Source organism: Lepidothrix coronata, unplaced genomic scaffold (assembly GCF_001604755.1).
Source record: "Lepidothrix coronata isolate B3197 unplaced genomic scaffold, Lepidothrix_coronata-1.0 Scaffold12, whole genome shotgun sequence".
NCBI classification, from domain to species: Eukaryota; Metazoa; Chordata; class Aves; order Passeriformes; family Pipridae; genus Lepidothrix; species Lepidothrix coronata.
The window spans coordinates 3,338,137-3,361,008 of NW_016690192.1; the positions used below are offsets into that span (position 1 = coordinate 3,338,137).

A 22,872-nucleotide genomic window follows, 5' to 3' on the forward strand; every position below is an offset into this window, starting at 1 on the left:
GTGCAATGTAAATAAAGTAAGAGGGTGGGTTTTTTTCTTCTTCTTCTTTTTTTTTTTTTTTTTAATTTTTTATTTGAACGGTTTGGCAGCGAGATGGAGCCAAGCGGATTTAAACCAACAGCCTCCTGCCAGCCTCTTTGCTCCAGACTCTGAAATCCCGCCACTTACACCACCATTTATTCTCCAGGAGCCAAAAGGAACCAACCCCTGCCCTTAGTGCCTGGCCAACCTCATCTGGATGAGGTCACAGCACTTCAGGACAACCCTCTTCCTGCCTTCTCCATCCACGTCCCGCAGAGAGAAGACAAACCTCTGTGGTCTAACTGTGGCATCAACCTCCTTTAGCAGAAGTCCTCTCCAGGCATGAAAGTTGACTTAGTTTTGCTTCTGAGGTGGCTAAATGCAAAGTGCAGCAGGGGCAGCAGCCACCTCCCACCACCTGTAGGTGGAGGACAACATCCCCCAGTGAGCTCTGGCCACCCCCAAAGCCCTTCCTACACACCTCAGCTGCAGCATTTGGGGTAGGAAGATCAGAAGGTAAATGAGTGATGAAACCACGTAGAAGGTAAAAACCAGGGTTGGAAAAGACCCGTCAATCCTTGAGCCACATCAATGCAAGAGTCAATGCTGCAATGCCTGCCTTTGCTGCAAGGAGGGGGTCATTGATGTCCAGGTACTGACTGCACAGGCACCCATACCCCATCCTCCAGTTATTAAATCCCTGATGTCCTCCCTCTCGTACCTCCCAGTGTGTGAGGGTGTGGAGTGAACAGGTATCACATGTGTGGGGTACACGGCCACCAACGCACACCCTGACTGGGCCCAAGAGGTGGTGCTTTGGGTCTGCATTTTGAGCTTCAGCGCGAACAGTATCTGGTTATTGGAGAAAAAGCATCTATGAGACATGGTAGCGTTTCCACCAGAGAAAAATCCCCTGTGGCAACTGGATCCGGAGAGCATCAGTTGTTTGTGCTGCTGAATGCATCCTCTGGAGCGCGGTCCTGCCCCAATGCCAAGGCTGCTCCCTGGGATGCTCCAGGCTCAGCGCTGCAGCATCTTCACCCTTGCATTATCCCATGTGGTACCATTCCCAGTGGAGACTTCTGGATAAGGTGGCTGCAGAAACCCAGATTGTGCAAACATTTTGGCATGCAGGGAGGAGCTGAAAGCAGCTTTTTTCCTTTTTCTTTCTTTTCTCGCTTTTTCCAAACAGCAACAAGCAGCAGCATCCCAAGCGCTCACTCCGGGCTGCAACTGCTGCGGCCCCCTCGGCACGGCTGCTCTGCTCCATCAGAAATGCAGACCCTCTGGATAGTGTTATCTCCATAAATACTTGCAGATGTTTCAAGGCTGGGACCCGTGTTCAGCCCGGAACGCCTGCTGGATCAGTTGCTCTTTCGCACGGGATTGCCTGGCTGCAGAGGAAGCAGCAGATGATCCCGATGGATCATGGCAGTTGAGACAAGTGTTTAGCAGAGATGACATGTGGGCTCCAACCAACAGAACAACCCTTTTTTCTTAAAAAACGTGTATTTAGCAGTTATTAACTACTGCTGTTAAAAGAGGAGGCTGAACTCACACTGTCCTGCTTCCTCCACATCCCAGATGCCCCAGAGTTGCATCCCTGCGGCACAGCTCCATGTGACATGCCATGCTGGGTGAGCAAGACCTGCTCTGCAGTTACCTCACTCTCATCTCTAAACCAGCACTCTTTCCAACCAGAGAAACCCCATCATCTCTCAAGTTTTCCCTTTTTCCCCCCCTTTGAACTGGACAACTTGCACTGGGGGTTATTCTTCACCTTCCTGTAGCCACCTCAAAAAAAACCCAACAACCAACCCCAAACAGCTAAAATGGCATTAGAGGAAACTGTTTCCAACAGCTGTTGGTGCCTCAACCTCCCCTTTGCTTCATTTTTTTCTCCCCTCTATACTCCAGGGACTTCAGAATCCCAACCTGGCCCTTTGGATGGCTGAAGTTCGCTGCTGCAGCTGCTTCCTACAGGGAGTTTCCAGGCGATCAGATTATTTCCACTCTGTCTTTCATGAGCTCAACTCCTCAAACTTCTTGTAAAATATTAAAGATGGAAAATGGCACGAGCGATCATAGCTCTGCGTGTGTCAATTTATGTTTCCAGTGTAATTCACCACAAATGGATCATGTTTTATGGGCTACATACTTTCAGCTAATGGGGGAGTTTTGCTATTTAGAAACATTTTCGAGCACCTCTGGGGGTGGCAGAACAAGGCAGGATGGTACGAGAAGGCATAGCATCACTACCATGAGATGGTTTCAAGTTAGGAACAGGGAGGCATACCTGCCCCTGCCTGCCGTTTTTGATGTTAGAAAATACTAAAATAAATTAGATGGATATTAATTAAAACCATGCCTGGGTTTATTGGAGAGGAGCTTTATTTCTACTGAAGGAGAGAGATGTTTTGCAAGTTGTCAAGAAAAAAATAAGGTATCTCTGAAGGAGCCTTTAGGAGAGATGCTCCAGGTGTCTCCAAAGAGGAAGACCACGGTCGCCTTCCAGCACGTGGTGCTGGGTGAGGACCTTCCTGAGAGAGGGCAAGGCAAGGCAAGGCAAGGCGAGGCGAGGTAAAGCAAGGCAAGGCAAGGCAAATCAAGGCAAGGCAAGGCAAGGCAAGGCAAGGCTAGACAAGGCAAAGCAAGGCAAGGCAAAGCAAGGCAAGGCGGGCCAAGTTCCCCCGCAGACAGCGAAAGGCAGCCGTGGGCAGGAGCTCTGCCTCGCCTGCAGCTGGGGCTCCCAACTGCAGAAGCCTGGTTTTAAGGAATATGTTTAACACAAGCTCTTCAGGAAACAAACCCGTGTCAGCCGGAGCCAAGAACAGTCACCTCCATCTGGCTGGAGCACCCGAGAGAAAGTTGACTGCAAATCCCACCATATGCTCCAGACGCTTGGTACAAAAGCCTCGGGCATCCTACTAAACTTCCAGAAAAAAAACTTTCTCTGATGCTTGCTTTTCCTTTCCTCCAGCTTGTAAGCCACCTTCCTTCAAATCCTGACTGGTGTAGGTTGATACTGACTTCTGCCCCACGATTTTGGGAAGGGCAGCCTGGTTTTGTGGCTCTCGTGCCACCTCGACGGAACTGGCTGACCATCGCCAGCAGCATCCATGGAGCACTGGCAAATCCCACTGAGGGTGGGACAGGACAGCCAGGCAGGGAGAAAATGGTGGCACATCCAAGGAGGGAGCAGGACAACATGGATCTCTTCCTATTGTCCCTGGCTTCACCATCCTCACCTCCATGGGCGACCTCACCCAAAGAGACATGCTCCAGGACAGAGGGAGGAGAGGCAGGGAGCAGATGTGGGGGGAGCCCCCTGGGCTCTGTAGCCCCCCGTCCTCCCCAGCTCCCGAGGTCTGTCTGCATTAGGGGGCAGTGTGGGAACACGGAGCAGCCGGTGCTTTGTTTTGGTGCATCTCGGCGCCGAGCCGCTGATGCATAGCTAACGCAGCCGCCGACATTGATTTATGGTCAACTTTCCATTTCATCAGCGCGCAGGGTACGGGGCGGCGCGGGGACTGCGCTGGGGAGAGCAGGCATGGCTGGGGGGGGGCTGCTGACTGGGCCCCCTCCATTTATTAAGTGTTATAAAGGTGTGGTATTAACGGATTTCAATTTCTAATTTTTCTTCCTACATTTCCCTGACACCTCCCTGCCCCTCCTTTGAGGGATCTGCACCCCGGCATCAATCCAGCTTTCAAAACAAAGCAGGAACACCTCTGATGACCTTTAGGAGGATGAGCAGAGGGTTTGTTTGCTCATCTAAACGGGACAAAGAGAGAGGTTGTAATAAAAGCATCTACCCACGCTGGTCATCAACCCAGCCACCTTTTGTCCGGAGTGCAGCCTGATGCTATGCTGCTGGCTGGCACCAAAATTGCCCCAGCAACCCAAGAGTGCCATGGGCCCCTCCTTTCCCATCATTTCAGGAAGGTTTTGGGAGACTCTGGAGGCTGCACTTCCCTTGGCCCCTGGCCTGATGGTCACTGCTGAGCCCCAGCATGGGGAAGGGACTCTCACTGCAAGACAGTGGCTGTGGATGGGCACTGCAGCCTGGAGTCCTCCTTGCTTCTCTCCTTCCTTGCTTCTCCTCCAAGCTCACTCCCATGGGTTTTTAGGCTGTTAAGTCCCAGGAACAGTATATATAATTTTTTCTCTTTGCCAAAGACCTCCAAATGTGCAAGGTTGGGGGGGGTTCATGTATTCCCAGGGTGGTTAGTGCAACCTGAGGATTTCTACAACCTGAGCTTTGCTGGAGACTCCCTTCTCAGCTCCCCGTGTCACATCCTACCATGCCAGGACAGGATCAGGCCCTCTAAACCCCCTCAAAAACTATCTGCTCATGCCTGCTACTCTCAGGAATATCCCTTGCAGGTCCCTGGCACAGAAGAGCAAGGTGCTGAAAGCCCCTGAGCACGCTCCAGCAGTCTCCTGGCATGAGGACAGCACCGGCTAAGGTGGTACCACCAGGAACCTCATTCACTCCCAGGGCTGGCACACCAACGGGTGGGGAGAAGTCCTTTGCATCTTCTGTGACCTTTTTGGTTTTGCCCTCTAAATTTCAGCACTATAATCTCCAGATAGGAAATTACCCCCAAGCTGCGACCTGCTTGCCATCGAGCCTCCAGCCCATGTCTGCAAGCGCTGCTCTCCAGCATCTCCTGAAGCTGGAATGAGCTCCAGCACCCGCAATAAATCAGGCTTTCATGGAGGCGATGTTCAGACTATGTTAAAAGGTGGGATTTTTCTTCTCCCTTCCATCCCCAGGGCTGGGAGGAGAAACCAGATGTTGGAGGGCTTTCAGGAAAGGCAGGCTCTTGAGATGTCACATGTGAGCCATATGCACCAGCACCCGTTCTCTCTTCCCTCCGGCAGTGCTGGGGATGGGCAGCATCCCCCACACGACACCTGTACCAGTGTTATTACATTTCCTGGGTTTTCAGGATCCACCCCTGCTTTTGAGTCTCGCCTCCCCAGTGGCTCCTGGGCCAGCTGCATGGGAGGCAGGGAGCTAGGACAGGTTGTTTGCTTCTGAATCAGATCCTCAGTGCAAAAGTGCTACGGGAGGGCAGAAAGGAAAGTGGGGGGACAGCTTGGAGGCTGTCAATGGAAAGAGTCAAGACGGGAGCATGAGCAGCAAGTCTGGAGAAATGTGACTCCTCTTCCTCACCTTTCCCGCTCTGGGAAATCCAACCCATACTGTTGATGCCTTGCCCTAACTTCATGCCAGTTTTGCAGCCCTCGCATCTCAGTGTGAAGCAGAAGCCCCAAAGGACAGTCAGCTTCACTGTGGGGCGAGATCAGGACGTTTGGAGACACATTTGTTGGAAGCAGCAGCTTGGCACTCGGATTGCTGGCAGCAGCTATGACCTGCGAGATACCATCTCCGCTGTTGGCTTCACCCTGCGCCGCCGAGCGCTGCTACAAGATTCGCCTGTTTTAGGGTTCCCGATCAATATCGGATATTCTTACTTTGTCAGAAGCATGTTCAGGAAATAGGATCTCTCTCTCTCTCTCTCTTCAAAAAAAAAAAAAAAAAAAAGACAGGGCCCTTCTTCCCCCTTTCCACATGAGTGCAATCGCCGATATTGGGCTCAGATATCGCCACAATAAATCACAAGCTCCTTATTGAGCCTGCCTGTCTACTGCCCGAGAAGCAAGCCCACATTATAAAAACCCCAGCTTGCCAAAACAAATACTCCTTTCAACTCTTATCCCATTTTTTACACGAACAAGTGTTTTGTCCTCAAGAAGGAAGATTGTAAAGCACTGAAAGCCTGTGTCACTGCAAACTGGTGCAGCGTGCAAAGAGATCCCAGAGAAAACCTCCAAGGTTCAAGTTTTGAGAACTCCTTTTCTGTGTGTTTGTTGATATCCTTTCAGTTAGCATTGCTCCAAACATACATTACCCCCTCCTCCATCAGTGCTCGGCATGGGATAAGGAGGGATTGAGGGGACTTTGGGGACTTTGCTGGGTATTTGCTTACAAGGTACCTCCACGGCATTCGGGGATTTGGCTGGAGCCTGATCCCGCTTGCAGCCACAGCCAGGGTTTGTTAATGCTTTCAGTGATTGCATTTGGAAAAAATCAAGTGGTTAACCAGAGGAGGGGGAAAAAGTTTCAGGAATCAAAATCCAGAATGTTTTCAATTACGCACGTCTGTTAAGACTGAAGAACAAATACAATCCCAACCCAAACACAAACCAAGCAGCTTTGGGAAAAAAGCTCTGAAGTATTTACTGGTTGTAAATACACAGTAACCTCTTCGAGCAAGAAAGAAATTTGCTTTAAGGCCACAAAAGATAGAAAGCAAACTGGAAGGACAGCAGGAACACAAGTTCTTCCTAGACAGGTCAGCTATGCAGGCATGCTGCTTCCCCAGCATCCCCTTGGAAAAAAAAACACAGGCATGACAGCGCTGACACCCAGAGCGTAAGCGAACACGTGCGCGGTGTGGAGCCGAGCACCAGGAGGAGCGGCAGCCTACCTGGAAGAAACCGGGCGGGATGGGGCCCCCGGGCATCCCGTCGTTCGGGGGAATGTTTCCAAGCACAGGACTTGGGGCGGCAGCTGCGCTCTGTGGGGAACAAAACCAGGACAAACACGGTCAGAGTTGTGGCAAAAACACATTAAAAGAAAACCCCTCTCCTGCCACATCGTGGGTCAATCCACCTGGTCCCTCCGGAGCCCTGAGCATCGCTCCATGCTTCCTGAGCATCTTTCCCCTGTGGAGGAACCAGTTGAGGATGCTCACAGTTGGAGGGGCACCAGCCTTTGAGACACCCATGAAGGAGATGGCCACACAAAACCTGGGGATAATTCTGGGGTTTGTTTATTCATTTACCCAAGCACTGAGCCTTGTTAATTCACCAAAGAACCTCATCCAACATGTCATTTCAGACAGAAGCTATTCTAAGGCTTTTTAAATGCTTCTTTTACCTCCCCCCTCCCGCTTGCTGATTCAGTCCTGTCCTCCAAAAATGATGTTTCCCTGACCTCACCAACATGCCAAGGTTTTATTACGCATTTCCAAATTCATCGCACTCGACCTGTGAGGTCACGTTCCCCCTCGTGCCTCCCCAGGATGAGCCACCAGAGTGGCTCCAGCCCCAAAAAAGAGGGACAAGGGCAGACATGGGTTACCCAGACATCTTGCTTGCTCCTACTCAGGATCCCTCTTTGTATTTACCTCCTTGTGGCTCTGGGAGAGCATCAGTGTGATGGGAGACTCCTACCCTGAAGGAAAATATAAGAAAAAGATCCTTCCCTAAAAGCCACTGCTGGTGACACATCCCTGCAGGGTTAGGAGCAGTACCTGCGCCTGTGCACTCCAAGTGACCCCCCTGTTCCCAGGTCAGCTACAAAGGTGCCTCAGTGACGTTAATTGTATTTGGATCACTGAACTCCTCCCTCCATGAATTTTTATGATGGATGTACCCACCTAAAACCACGGTGAGAAAATTTTCCACTGAGGAAATCCCATGAACAGCTGGGGCACAGCCTGCTCAGGTTTGGTTTTACCCAACAAACCCTGGGTCCTGACAGCAGCTGAGCCAGTCCCAGCTTCTGACCACATCCGATGCAGTGACAACCACAAGATGTGAGCAAAGGGGGGAAGCCAGGCTGTCAGGACTTGGGCAGCCTGGAAAACTAAGGATTATTACTAAGTACTAAGGATTGCCAAGGCGGGTTGGTTGGGAATCTCACTATTCCAGACCAGAAAGCCTTGCAGAGGCAGGAGAGCATCAGACTAACCACTGCCTTGTGCCTTCCTGGGGCATCCCTTGTGCCCCCTCCGTCACGCTTTTCAGCAGGATGAGGGATAAAGACCAGGACCAGGCTGGATAAGCAGCTGCTTTTCCCACCCCAGCATCTGAGAGCTGTAAGTGGAAGGTCTAAGAGCTCCCCTTCATGAAATAACCTGTATCATTACGGGGCCCTGCACCCCAAGGCACAACCCATACCACACCCTCCCCGTGCCCCTGAACAAGGCATCCTGAGCAGCCTTCCTCCCATCAGCAGCAAAGGCCAGATCTGAGTGTTTTTACAGTTAATAAAAAAAAGTCCTGGCAGGAAAAATAAGCCTGCCCGTTCCAGGCTCTTTTTATACATCAGACGGCAGCAAAAATAGATGGGAGAGGGAGTGAACCCACTTCTCCCCCTCCCTCCATCCCCCCAAGTGGGTCAGCTATAAAAGTAAAACCAAATCTTAATCCAAGGCCATGAACATATTGCAGTTTCTCTGCAAAGCAGATGACGGTTCTTAATGCAAAAATATATAAGACCGAGCCCCAAACTGCAGTGAGCCCATTTGGAATTTCCTTTATTAAACCCTCTATCACGCAAAACACTTCTCTCCCAAGGCGGCGAGCGCTGCAATAAAGCTGCCAAGGTGATATTTTATGGTTTCAAGAGATTTCCAGTACACCATAATCCTTTGCTGGGGGAATCTCCCAAAGCAAAATGGATCCCAAAGTAGTGGGGAGTGAGGAGGGACATGGATTTGGGGATCCAGGGAGAAAGGACGCTGCCCTCCTCCTCCCCTCTGCAACAGGGAGCAGAGGGAGGAGGGCAGAGCAGCCAAAGAAAATCTTGAAGCGAATGCCCATTTTTCCACAAAACCACAGAGTATTTTCCGCGTCAAACACCCTGAAACCTCACCTATGCCTTTGCGGCGTAAACGGGGATTTAAAGTTCCTCGCACATGTGGCGCTTGGCAGAACTTGGTAATTAAAAACCCGCAAGTGCCCTGAGCATATTGTAGGATGGGAGCCAAATTGGTCAGCCCTTGATGAATGATTTACAAGGCTGCGAAGTGACATTATATTTCTTTTTTTTATTCCCCTCCCCATCACCGCCGCTAAGGTAAACACCGAGGCACCTTTAGCCCCATGAAGCGATGGGAGCACAGCCACAGCTGCAGCAGTGCTATAAAACCTTTGGGGTATGCCAGAAAGAAAAAAGGGAAAAAAGATAGTAGGAACGAACTTCCCAAACCTTAAGGGTGAGCACAGAAACCCAAGGGCTTTCCAGCACCCATTTCCAGGACTTTTTTAGCCACACAGCTCCTCCCACATGGTTTATTTTCACCATTTTGGCTCAGAAACTCTTATTAGGGACTTGTGGTTGCAGTTTGCCTTCCAAGCCTCTTTCCTCAGGTGAATATCTAAAACCCAGTAGGTCCCTGTACAGGAGGTACAGACAAGGTGGAGATGCTGTGGAAGCCAGCAGGAGACAGGCATGGAACTGCTGTGCCACAACATCCAAGCTGGTGCTGAACTGAAAGCGCATCCAGCCACATGAAGAGTCCCCATTTGCATGAGATGCCCCAAATTTCCTTCCACCAAAATACATGGAAACCACTGCCAGAAATGAGCCAGGAAAGCTCTGGCACTGCTGGCATGCCAGCTCGTTTGCCTTTTATTAGATGGGAAATCTTTTCCATGTTAGAAATAAATATATATGCATTCCCAGGACATGCATGCATAGCTATATACACAAACATACATATGGGGTTTTCTTTTCTTCTGCCACATACGTTGGTATTTTTCCTCTTTTTTGGTGGAAGCCAGCGGAATGATGACAATCTGTATCACCACATTTCGCTTCCAAACCAAAGCTCTCAGTTAACACACCGGCTCGGTACGCCAGCAGATGCCGTGTAAGCCTTTAAATCGCACACTAATTGCACTAATTGAGCTAACAGTCTCTGTTTCGTCTCCCTACCCTGAGTCAACCAGCGTCTTCTGGTACTGCTGTAGAGATCCAAGCTGTTGACTGTAGTGTTATTTTGTCAGCCATTAAACGATTCATCAGAGTCATTAATTGATTTATTACCGCTGCCTGCGAGTATAGCTTTGCAAATAAAGAAGGATGGAGGTCAGGAGGCAATGGAAATCGGACAAAACAGCACAGCCAGGAGCTGGGCACTTGAATTCATCGATAGGAGCCTGCTCACGCAGGACCACTGGCATCAGGTTATGGGGGAAAAAATGGGGAAAAAAGGAAAAGATGTGCTGTTCGGCTGTGCTGCAAAGCTGGGTAGGTTCTTCAGCTACAATATACGCAGGATGCCAAAGGGCTATTAAAACCATCTTGTTTTCTTAACCTAATCCTTAAGGAGAAACCAGGTTATCCTGCTGTATTAATTGTGTTGAAGAGCAGCAGGGAAGAGGCACTGGCTGCACAGAGCAGCTCCCTAGCCCTTGGTGCATCCCTGACAGCATTTTGGTGTCACCCAAATTTGCTTTCCCAGGCCAGCTGAGCCAGGAACATAACTCACCTCTGCTGCCCCACAGCCCTGGGAGGATCTGTGGGCTGGTGCTTTTATTTATTTACTTTCTTTAATGCAGGGTTTAGGTCTTTGCTGGGCGTGAGGGTTTGCTGCGAGCAGGGTGCGGCGAGCCGTTTCCTGCCCCCCGCCCTGCGGCACGCTCGGCCCAAGAGGAGCTGGGAGGCACTGCCGAGGCCCCGAGAGGGTTGTGGGGGCTGAATTTAGAAACCAGAGCAGGTGGGTTGAAATCGCTGTCACCGCCAGAATGTTGCTGCTCCCAGCCCCAGGGTACCCATGTAATAAAAGGCAGCACCCAACAAGAGAGGGCTTGGGAAGCTGAGGAGCTTTCCAGATATGCCGTCCAAACAGCAGCCCTTGGGATGCTGCAAGGGACTCCTCCTCGTCATCCCCATTGCCGGACCTTGAAAAGCACCATGATGGTGGGCTAAAGCACTGCACCCCTCCTGCACTGCACCCAAACCTGCCACACTTCACCAACATGAGCAATAGTTTCTATTAATCATCTGTGAAAACCAGGTTCTCACTGACAGTAGTAACTCTGCCATTAAACACAAGCCGGTGTCCCCATCACACACTCCAGGTGACCAACTCCAGTTCACATGGGCAGCTGTGCAGCTCACCCCAGCATCCCACGGTTGGCTTTCACCAAACACTTATTTTTAATAAAAATAACCTCCCAACAGCGGTACAAGGAGCTGGCAGGTAGCAATGAGGATCCTCCTTTTGTGGGAAGCACCACTAGCATTGGCTGCTCAGCCAGCCCCAGTCTCCATTATCCCGGCAGTGAGATGGGGAGAGCAAAAATATCTTCACAGCACAGGCCTAAAACTGAGCTAAGGATGGCTGGAGCTTTTTGGCCTCCAGCTGTTTTCCCTAGCTCTCCTCTCCAAAAGAGTGGACTGGAGGATTTTGGCTGCATCTCACCATGCAGCCACTGCGGGAGCCGCACAAGACTTGAGGGCAGCTGCCTCTGGTAGGAGTACACGGGGATGCTCAGGACATGCTGGTGATCTGGTACCTATCTGTCTCCTTTGATTTTATTTTTTTGCCTAGAGCACAGGCTTTGGAGCCTAAAGAAGAAATCAGCGTGCAGGTCAGGACTTAAGCAGGCTGCGTAAACAGGTAATACGGAATTTAATTGGACTCCAGTTAAGCCTTTTCATCTCATTAAAGCTGCCTTCATCTTATATAGCCAGGTTTTAAATTTAATAATAGAACCCTCCCACACCTCACAGTAACCCGATTAACGCCGGGGAGGACGACACGCTGACCGCTTCCTCGGGACCAAGCCCTCAGATCCTCTCCCACATCAGTCCCCTCTGTGGGTTGGTGCCAGCATCTGTGTTGCATCAACATGCATCAAATAAATATAACAACAGCCCACTGCAGATTCTGTGAGTGTGATCACCAGCCCACATGCCGGCAGCAGGCATCTACTGGGCACCTACTTCAAAACCACAGTGCCCGCAGAGCCTCTCAGGTGGGCTCAGGGTGTTTCTGGGGCACGCTGTGCTCCCCACATGGGATACACTGAAGTCCATCCTGCTTCTTCCAGTGGAAGCCACTTGGTTGGATGCTCCAGGAGACAAAACAAACCAGTTTTGGTTTACTTTAGGGTAAGAGAAGGTAAAAGGAGACTGGGATGAAGCTTTGTGTATTGGCGAGATATAAAAAAACCCAGATTAAATGGGCTCGTAACAGTATCACCACACCACTCAAACGCCATCACTGTGCTCCTGTGGGACAACATGCTGTGCATACAAGTTCAGCTTAATTATACTTCTACGACAGCACAAGCTTTTTGTGCTTATTTTAAATACATCACCTGCGAGCTGCCCGGCACACAAAGCTCCAGCGTACACCCTGGCCAGGAACAGCCACGCTCGGTCACTTTTCCCCCTTCTTTATGCAGAAAGAAACAACCCCCAGCCCTGCATTCTCGTTGAGCTTTAAAAAAAAAACCATAAAAAAGGGCACAACAGTTGAATAGTGTTTCAAGCTAATACAGAGTTTTTTGCTGTTGGTTTTTTTTTTTTTTCTCCTCCCCTCCTTGTAAAGGATAATCTGAGACAGCAGCTCCGGCCACGAAACAATAGGATTTTAATCTCTTAAGTCGGCGTCCCCCTTATCCCCGGGAAGGAAACCCCTTCAGTCATTTACAAGTTTGTAAATAAGGCTCTTGGTAGCATCTCGCGGACATCTGCTCCGCCAGCCCGCCAGCGTTCCTGCTAACATTTACAAACATCCTTCCACAAACACCCAGCGCGCTCTGCTGAGCTGGCTTTCTCTAAATATATCCCAAGGAAATAACTTGGCAGGGCTGCAAAAATTTCACAGCGACCGAATTAAAGGGGGGGCGGAGAGCGGGGGGATAAGGACGGGAGGTGTAAAACAGACTAAATGCAATTAGGCTCCGTTTTGCACGCACGTGTGTATGAAAGGTTTACAAAGGGAGACTTGTGGGAAGTTAAGCTGGGCTTGCTGGAAGTGCTTCCCCCGACTTAGGAAGGGCTTTGCAGAGGAGAGCACTCCAATGCTTCCCGCAGTGTGTTGGGTGGATGGATGCACCCATCCCTGGTATTTAGAGATGTTTTGCTGTGGGCAGCCTGGAGTCCTCCCTGTCCCTAGCTTGGAGCAAAGGTGAAACCGAGGGTCCCGGCTTTCCCACTGCCAGCAACTTCCTCAGCACAAGACCCACGTCCAGCCTACACCTTAAAACCAATGTGTGAACCCTCCCCACTACCAAACAGCTTAAATGGATCCTGTGCAATTAGCAGCCTGGAAAATGCTGTAAATACACAGGTATTAATTACTATCAATTCCCCCCTAATAATTCCAGCAACAGACAGGCCAGGCTCTTTTCCAGCAATCAATACCAACCATTTCAGGGTCTACCTGCCAAAAAAGTTATATAAAATAATTATATAAAATTTTCATTAGATAATGCAATTGCTTAGGACTATTAATCTACTGCTCATCTATCAGTGCAGGATGCTCGGCTCTGCTGAGGGCCACCCGGGCACTGCTGTGGTGCAGCTCCTTGCACTGACAACCTGGATTTCCTCCTACACCGGACACTTGGTGGTTCCACCTGCTTCTGATGTACCTACAGAAACTTTATACAAAGCTTACGGATTAATTTCAGATTTTTTAAAAAGTATTATTATTTTTAAAACCCATATGGAAATGGCCCCAGCACACAAAGCTGCCAGGAGAAGTTTGCTGGAGTTTTCCGCAAAGCTGTGATGGTTAAATTACACGGGACTTTACTCCCAGTGATGTCCCTTGCTCCACGCTGCTGCTGTTGAGCTGTGACTATGTGGAGTTGCATGACTCTGTTACCAGCCTTTGAAAAGATCAGATTAAGGAAAAATACTGCTTCTCTCTCAAAAAAGTAGTAATAATTTGGTGATGAGGTGCAAAGGGAGGCTGCTGGCATTGGCAGCCAGACTTCTGTTTCCCAGTGCCTGCACAAATCACCACTCCTCTGCCTTCTGCCTTCTTCCAGATTGAAACTGCCAAGCAAATTTTGGAAGGGGTTGTAAGAAAAGCTAGATTTAAATTGGCAATCTAAGTTAAAAAGGAAAAATAATAATAATAATAACCTGTGACTTTAGAAAAACACCACACCACGTGCATTTGAAGAAAACTAGTTCTAACTTGTCCAAAGGATTAACTGACAACTAATGAGGATATTACCAATACCATTGGCTAAACACCTCAGAGGCATACAATGTCCAGCAGAGATTTCCCTATTAAAGATGGGCACAGATTACAAATATATTTTTAAATTTTTGCCACCTTGTGTTTCAGCCAGTTGATCTCATTGGTTGCTCTTTGCAATCAAAAGTAATACAAAATAAGCTGCCAGTTTGCATGGAGAGTCAGTGATGTCTGATACCTAACCCTCATCCGGATCCAGGGAAGGGGATGAGACTCCCTTTCCCGGCACCTGCCTTTGCAGTGCAGCAGGAAAAACTGAGACATCCCTGAAAAAACATCCATTTCCATTGTTTGGGTAGTGGGATGCTGTGAGATGAAGCACTGACACTCCAGCACAGCTTCCAGCACTTCCCACCCCCAACCCAGGCAGAGAAGACCAGGCCCCAGATTTACCCCACGGGAAAACATCACGGTTTTCTCCATCCTCTCCCGCCGCGGGGAAAGAGAGGAGAGAATTAATGCAAATACTCCCATTCTTGTCATGCACTTGAATGCCAAAATATCCCATTTGCTTAAGCCTATTTTACTGCGAGCAGCTGCCCTGGTATTATTCCCCGACACCAAAGGCAAAGGGCAAAAGAAGTTGGTCCGGAGCAGGTGAACACCATCTGCCCGTCCCTGACAAGATGCTGATGGCCACCATCTTCGTGTAATAACACAAAGCCCATCTGAACGCCTGCGAAAGGTTACGGCGGTGCTTTTTAAGCGCTTTTTAAGCGCCGCCGTAACCTTTTGCAGGCGTTCAAACGGGTTTTGTGTACCTACGGAGGCGGCCAAGCATCCAGCCCCGCTCGCAGCGGCCCCTGATGGATTTGCCTGCTGATCTGTGAAGAGTGAAGTTTTTTCCACAACGAGCTTTTTTTTAAAAAAAAAAAAAAAAGAATAAAAAAATCCCCTTCTCTAACAAAGCTGCAGGTTAACAAAAAAGAAATCATCATTTCTAACAAAAGTGGCTCTGTTGATATTTGATGATGCTTTGTAGCACCTTCTCTGCACAGCATCTTACATGAAAATATGCTGTTGGAGGGTTGAAAATGCTTTAAATCGAGGAGGAGATGGCAGGTGACTTAACTAAGGGCTGTGAGTTGCTGCACGGGTACAAAGTCCAGCACGCCCTATAAACCCTGGAGAGGTGGATGGGGAGGAAGGTGGTGGACTTTGCACAGGAGCAGCCGGCACTGCTGTGGCCAGACACAGGGCAGCCTGTCAGAGCCCTAAATTAACTGGGATGAATGGACTTACTGTGAATTTGAGGGCTGTTGTATTTGGCAGCAATGACAGCGATGGGCTTTTGTTCTCCCCATCACCCCAACAGCACCCTTCCTATAGGACTCATCCTAAAGGACCCATCCTCCTGGGAGCATTGCCATGACTAACCCACCATGTTTCTGCACCCTTGACTCATCCCAAGAAGCCAGCATGGACTTAACATCCTCCATGAGGTTTTAGCTGTGCTCCAAGGGCCAACCCAGTCCTCAATGAGCCATTGTTGGGACAGCAACACCATGGCACCATGAGGAAAGCTGCTGGCAAACCCCAATCCCAAGAAGGCTGGGTTTTGTGACTGAGTGATGATGTAGAACAGCCATCATGCCACAGCATGACTCCTGCCATTTCCAGGGCAATGTTTCAAAAATGGTCAAAGTATTCTGCCCTCCATGCAGCTCTTTCCATGGACATCCTGCCCAGGAAAGGAGCCACAAAGCATCCTGCATCCTGGCATCCATGCAGTGTTCTGCCGTGGAGCTGTAGAGCATCCTGCACCCCTGCATCAGTATGCCAACTCTCCCCAAGCACTGGATGGCCACCGATGAGGTCACAACACATGCAGCCTCTCAAGTGCTGTATCCCAGGCTCACCCATCCCTGGTGAGTGGGGTTGTCCAAGCAGCGTGGACTGAGCACCACTGATACTCTTTCCAGGCAAGCTGAAAGCTTGAGCAAACAGCTTGGGCTTGAAATGCATCAAGCTCAAGGGAAGGTGCAACATGTGGGTGTGAGGCAGTGGCAGGAGGAAAATCCCAGCTCTCCTCATGACCTGCCAGCACAGGATCCCAGCCCAGGCTGTGGCCACTGCTTTACCCCAGCAGCACCAAGACCGAGTCGTGACTCCAGGGGCACAGACAAAACCAAAGCAGTGCTAATCATCCCCAGAAATCATCCGTGTGCATCTGCCAAGGATCAGAGATGAGGATTTTTGGGGAGGGGGGATTGCAGCAACTTTCCCCTCCTCTCCACTCATCTAATCCTCCAGGCTAATCCCTTCCAGCCATATGGAGCCCTCACATCCCAAATCTGCTCCCAGGCTGCCCCCTCCCACCCTATATGCCCCTGGGAGCAATGCTTTGGACCTCAAAAGTGGTGTATGGGTGGGGAAAGGGTGCAATCCCCCTGCTCCAGATGCCGGAGAGATCCTACAACCACTGCATACACAGAGTTTCTAATGAAAATTCACATTAAAATACCCTAAACCCATGCAAGCACAGTCCCATGTCTGGTGTTCCCCTACTCTTTTTAACAGTACAGTTTATTGCAGTTATTTGTGGGTGCTGCCCCCCAAAAAGACTGTTTTCCAGGTCTGATAATTTCTTGAGGCATTTGCAAAGAGTAAATCTGACGTAAGCCAGCGTGTAATTCAGTGTTGTTCCCAAGAACTGGTGGCTTTCTCCACAATCAAAAAAGCCAGGGGCTAAGCTAACTTGGAGGGGGAGCAGATCTTCCCTGGTAGGATGGGATTTCTTGGGAGGGGGAGGGTGAATGGGAAGAGTTTAATTTCCAGGGCATTTTAACCATTTTAGCGTGTTCTGGAGGAGAAGAGGTGCACATCCATGGGATGAGAGGGAATTCACCATACCAGCTTGCCTCACGCCCTGCTTTCTCTTGTCTGCCCTTACCCAGGGCTTGGAAACACTGCTCCAAAGTGGCCCCATATTTTATTTACCTAATGCCAGCTCTCTGCATTGCTTTGCCATTGCTGGCAGCAGCAGTCCAGGCACAGCTGAGCTGCAGGACTTCCCTGTGGAAAAGTCCCTCTGGGGTTGCACAACTGACAAGCTGCACATTGGGCTAGGGGAGAATTCCTGGTAAAAATACAGGTTTTAAAATAGTCACTGTTTTTTGCACAGAGCGGTTTGGGTAGATGCAACTCCAAGCCTCATTACTCTTAAAGCTTACAAAACGTTAATTATTTCTCTTCTAAGAGCACCTCTCCCTGTCAAAACACGGTGGTTAATTCAAACCCCCCATTTATGAACTGGATGCTTTTTGAAGCTGGCTCTGGAGAAACCCTATAAAACCAGCGTGCAAACCCCTACCCCCTGACCCAGCAATAAACTGGTACATGAGGCAGGAAAACTTAAAGTCTGGAGAGCAAGGAAAAAAAATAAAAAGAGCCCCAGGCTTTCAGACAGTAGAGAGGGGGAGGGAGCACAGTGAGAGCGCTGAGCATCACTGCAAGGTCTTGTTTAGACTGGCAGCGTTGGGAAAAACCCAGTTACAGAGCCAGTAAGTGGAGTTCAAGGGATGGACCAGGCCAAGGAGTGGAGGGAGCACAGGCATGGTGGTCATGGCCATGGACTGCTGATGGAAACTTTCTGATGGGCTTTTTCTCTTTGTTTTTTCACACTCGTGACTGAACAGCTCCTTCACTCCCCAGGTCAGAACTGCTCTTGCAACACCCGGATGCAAAGTCCAGGCACACGCCAGCAGGTCGACACCGGTAGCATGGCCCCCACAGCACCCTCCTCTCCATGGGCACCAGGTTGTGGCCCCATCTCTGATGTGGACCCTCCCTGGACCCCAAAGCTGAGAATTCCACCCCACAACCTCCTGGTTCTGAAGGCCCCGGGAACAGAAAACCTCCAAACCCCACAGGGAGCGGCAGGCAGATCCTGAGCTCCTCAAAAGGCAGAGGATGGCCCATGGCACTCCAGTTAAGTTTTTTATGTCTTGGTACAGGCTAGAGAGAAGATTCTCCGACTGCCCACCCCTCCTCAGGCACCCTGCAGGTTCCTGAGTACCGGTGAAGCTCTGATGATCTTAGGGGTTTCCCCTTCCCCTTATCCTGGGACAGGGCACTCATTGCAGCAGCCCCCAGCACCCATCAGAATTTTGGTGGGCAATGGCCTCTCCCGGGAAAACTCTTTCCAGCTGCAGCATGGAAATGACACGAGGGACGAGGGGCCTTTGTGCAGGCAGCACCCTGCTAAGCTGCACAAAGCTGGGAGCAGGGGGGTTCAAAGGCTCCTGGTGCAGGGAAGGGGCCCCTCCATCTTCCCCCCTCCACGGGCACCGGCTTTTGTATCGCCTTGGCCGGATTCGCTAACTCCCCTCCCGGAGCTGGCTGGGGCCTCCTCCGCCTGCAATCCCTGCGGATTTTACCTCCAGGCAAGAGCAAGGGGGGGAAGAAAGGGGGGGCAGCCCAGTGCCTTAAAAGAGCCTGGTAAAAACAACAGACTGCAGTTGGGGGATAGAGACACGATGGCTTTAAAAAAGCACACCGCCGAGGAGAGTTTGATGGCTCTGCCAAAAGGAAAGAAGTGTCTTCCCACTTGCAAACAAGAGTTAATTATAGAAAAAAAGGCCCAGGAAAGTGTTAAAACCATCTGTGCCATGAGGAAGAGGCTGGGGCTGGGCGGGCGAAGGCAGCAGCGCTGACAGCTGCTGTGTACAGGCAGCCTGGACCGCTCCCCCTGCGCTCCCCCGGCACCGCACCGTGCCCTGCTATCCTGCCCTGCCATCCTTGCTGTGACATCCTCCCACCCTGCCATCCTTGTCATGCCATCCTCCTGCCCTGCTGTTCTTGCCTGTGCCATCCTTGTCATGCCATCCTTGTCGTACCACCCTCCCACTCTGCCATCCTTGATGTGCCACCCTTGCCCTGCCATCCTCCTGCCCTGCCACCCTTCTCATCCCTGCCACACCAGCCTTGCTGTGCCATCCTCCTGAGCCAACGGTGTTAGCAAGCACAGGTCCTATCTGCCCTAGCACGTACTGTGGGTCCCCAGCAGGATCCCCCCAACAGCCTCCATCCTGCAGGGATGCACAGGGTAGGAGCTCCAGGTTCATCAGAGAAAGCCACCGCCAAAACCCCCAGGCTCTTTTAAGCCCCCAAAGTGGCCTGGGTGGCACAGAAGGGACATTCCCAGGATGCACAGGTTTGCCAGGAGACCCAACCTAAAAATACGTCCCACTGAAGCATCACACCAGTACATCCCAAGAGAAAGACTTCTAGGCACCCGTTTTTACCCTAAACCCTAGTGAAACAAGGCCCCAAGCAATGATGCCAAGTGCCCTGCATTGCCTCCACCATCTCCTCATCAGGGATGAGGACAGACGTGCCTCTTGCTGTGGGAAAGAGAGGATCCACGGGAGGCCAGAGACCCGCCCGCAGGGCTGCACACACCGCCTGACCCCGCAGCCGGATCCCAACCGCTTCACAAATATTTACCTAGCTGGTTTTTAAACAAACCCCAAATGCCAGAGAGTTTAAAGTCCATGCCCTAAACAGCTCCTGTCTTGCTCTTGCCTGCCCTCAGGTCTCCAGCCGCCTGCCTAGGGAGCCTCCAGGCTCCTGCACCCTGCCCCGACCCTCAGGTTTAAGGAAACTGCAGGCAGCAGCAGACAGGCTCCTGCCTGGTCCAGCAGCCAGGCCAGAGGCAACACTTCTGCCTCTGATTTTATTAGGGACGTTCAGGCTGGATGATGCCTGAACACGCAACTGGTGCATTTCAAAGAAGCCCTCATGCTGATGAGCTTGCATATAGATTCCTCGCAGAAAATAATTAGCCATAATTAAGGGCTTCTGGTTTATGGCTCCAACAATTGTTTAAACAGCAGAGCCCTGTTCAAATTAAGTTCAGGACTCACCAATAAATATTTCTTTACCATGCTATGGTTTAGTTTCAAACTCCTGCTTGGAGCAGCCAGCCTGGGCTGCTTAGATTGGGGCCAGAGCTGCTTCTCCTATGAGCAGGCAAAGGAGCTGCGTGGTTGGACTCAGCACCAAAATCACTCTCTTTCGAAGCAAAAAAATACTGTGGGTAAGAGAAGAGAAGAAGGAATGATAGGAAACTGATGGGAGCTGGAGAACACGAAAGTGGATGAAGAGCAAGCAGGTGCCGCCAGTGGGCAGATGGCTCTGAGACATGACATGGCACCAATGCTCATGGCATGGCTGGATCAGCTGGCATTTCATCTCACCAAGTCTGAGTTTGAGGCAGTTTGAGGTTCTTCCATGTAGCATCTATCCACTGGGCCGGCCCCGGCCCCACCTGCAGCGCTCCCTCCCTATGGACAACATATGGCATGTCTCACCTCATTAGAGACATAACTAGCAGAAATAATAAGCAAGTCTTAACATACAATCTAAACTACTGCGCTAGAACAAGCTCTTCAGCACTGAGGTTTTCTAGTGTCTCACACCAAACCCTGCTCCAACATCCAGCTGTGGTCCTGCAGGCTGCTCATCCTCCACAAAACCAGCCTGGGCAGTTATCAACTGGGCAAAGCAGAGTTAAATATGGAGATCAATATTCATATCAAGGCAGCTTCTGAGAGGTTTCAGTTGGTTAAGTAGCCTTGAGATTTTGGCTGGGGAAGGCAGTGCTGCTGACGTGGCCGTAGGTGACTCGGGGGTCATCTATACAATTGTGATCTCCGGAGGAAGTTGCTGACGAGAGGGAATCATAGAATCATTTATGCTGGAAAAGACCTTTAAGAACATCGAGTCCAACCACTCCCCCAGCACTGTCAAGCCCACCGCTAAACCATGTCTCTAAGGGCCACATCTACACGACTTTTAAATCCCTCCAGGGATGGTGAATCCATCACTGCCCGGGGAAGCCTGTTCCAATGCTTGACAACCCTTTCAGTAGAGAAATTTTTCCTAATATCAAATCTAAACCTTCCCTGATGCAACCTGAGGCCATTTCCTCTCATCCTGCTTGTTCCAGCAGTCCCAGGTTGCAGGAACCACTCATGGGTGGAAACCTGAAAGCAGCTCCCCAACACATATGCCGAAAGTTTACTTTTTTTCCACTTTTTAATTAATACCAGCCCTCTGTTAGCACTGGCAAAGAGGTGTGCCACTGTCTATCAAAAGGCACCACGCTGTGATGCAGTTCCACCGCACTGGGATGCAGTCTCACCACACTGGGATTCAGTCTCACCACACTGGACCAGGTAAAGGACAAGAAAAGAGGATTCCACATAGTGGCCTACGTAGGAGTTCTGTCCCCAGCATGGTGGGGACATCACTTGAGGCTGCTGGCCCTCAGCCTGGATAGCTTCTCCTCTCCAAGGCAGGCCCCGAAGCCACCCCAGGGCCACTGAAGAAAGGCCAGATGTTGCTGCAAACCAGTAAAAGTCTTTCCACTGTTTTCTTTGAGGAAAATGGATTATTTCCCTTGTGTCTGCTTCCTCCAGAAGAAATAAGCTCAAAGAGTCGAGGTAGCAAAACCCCAATGCTGCTCTGCCACCCAAAAGGGCATCTTCGTACACATTTGGTGACTCCCCAGAGGCACAAGCCGGGAGCACTGCTGGCTCCTGCCAACTGCAGGGTTTTTCCAAGTATGATCTAGGAGCACCGTGGGAAGCACGCAGGGAAAACAGCCATATCATAAACCAACTCCACTTCATGACCTGAACGTTTTAAGACGTAGCAGGAGTCTTTGTACTGTGGCCATAACTGCAATATATCAGTTAGCCATCGCTTCCACCAAGATCTAGCGCTCTAGATCTTGCAGCAAATGCTGACTTAAAGACCCATATCAAATACATTATGATACCACTGTTTCCCGTTACCCACGCTGATGATTCAATTAATTTAAAAACAGCAGTGAAATTTCATTTCACCATTAACCCTGCAATCCCCGGCAAACGTCAGCTGGGAAGGCAGCAGCCACCTGCCTAAGCTTGGATGGACCAGAGGGGTGGAGGAGAGCAAAGGGGTCAAAGATGAGGAAATACAGATGTGAGAGGAGAAATGGGGCAAGCCCTTTGAAAGGGCAGAAAGCACAGGAAAGTTTGCAGGAGAGACGGGACAGGGAGCGGATGAGGGGTTGCAGAGCAGTGCCTGCAAAGGGTTTTATTTGAAACAGGCTCTTGCAGGAAAGGCTCACTGTCCTCCTTGCATCAGGCACTGCTTGAATTCACGGGATCCTGCACAACTCCAAAGGCAAACATGATGCAAAGCACAAAATACACTGGCAGACACCCTCCAAAAGGGTAACCGCCGGAGTCTGCCCAGGTCTTGCCTTGGATCCATCAGTAGGGCCAAGGGTTAACAAGAACCATCAAATGGAGCGCAAGTAGTTCTTTCAGGAGGGTAAAAGGCTGCACTTTTAGAAATCTGCAGTGATGGTTTGCACATAGGCTCAGGTCTCAGGTCAAGTGGGGTTCACCCATGGCTTCATCAGGCAGCCCAGCTCACCACGGAGGAACAGCACAGAAGGGACACGGCCACCCGACGAGCTTTCTTCCCTGACACGTGGCCGGAGAAGAATAGTTAGCCCAAGCAGAGCTCTCCCATCTGCTTTTGTTTTCCACTCTTCAGTCCCGGGCTCTGCTAAAGCCCCTGAAGTCACCGGGCATCTGTTCTCCTCCACCCATCGCAATCTGCCAGGCACCGCCGCTCTGACAGCCATCCATCACGCTGTAATACGCTGACCACGAGACCCAGTGGGACATCATTTTCAAGTCAAATGCAGCAGTTAGCATAAAATAAAGCATTGCCCTGGTTTGTTGTTTCTTTTTCTTTCCTGACGATCCCGCAGCTGCAGCTAGGGACTCGGTATGCAACAAAAGTGAGGGGGGAAAAAAGG

General features: G+C 50.5%; 1 protein-coding gene across 2 annotated transcripts in view; it reads right to left on the reverse strand.

The window, feature by feature from the left end:
• SSBP3 (single stranded DNA binding protein 3) overlaps nt 1–22,872 on the reverse strand; it is a 55,421-nt gene that overhangs the window by 11,634 nt on the left and 20,915 nt on the right. For both annotated transcript variants that reach the window (XM_017805603.1, XM_017805602.1), the window contains exon 5: nt 6,522–6,611. In XM_017805603.1, the coding sequence (XP_017661092.1) occupies nt 6,522–6,611 (90 nt within the window). The remainder of the gene's footprint in view (nt 1–6,521; nt 6,612–22,872) is intronic.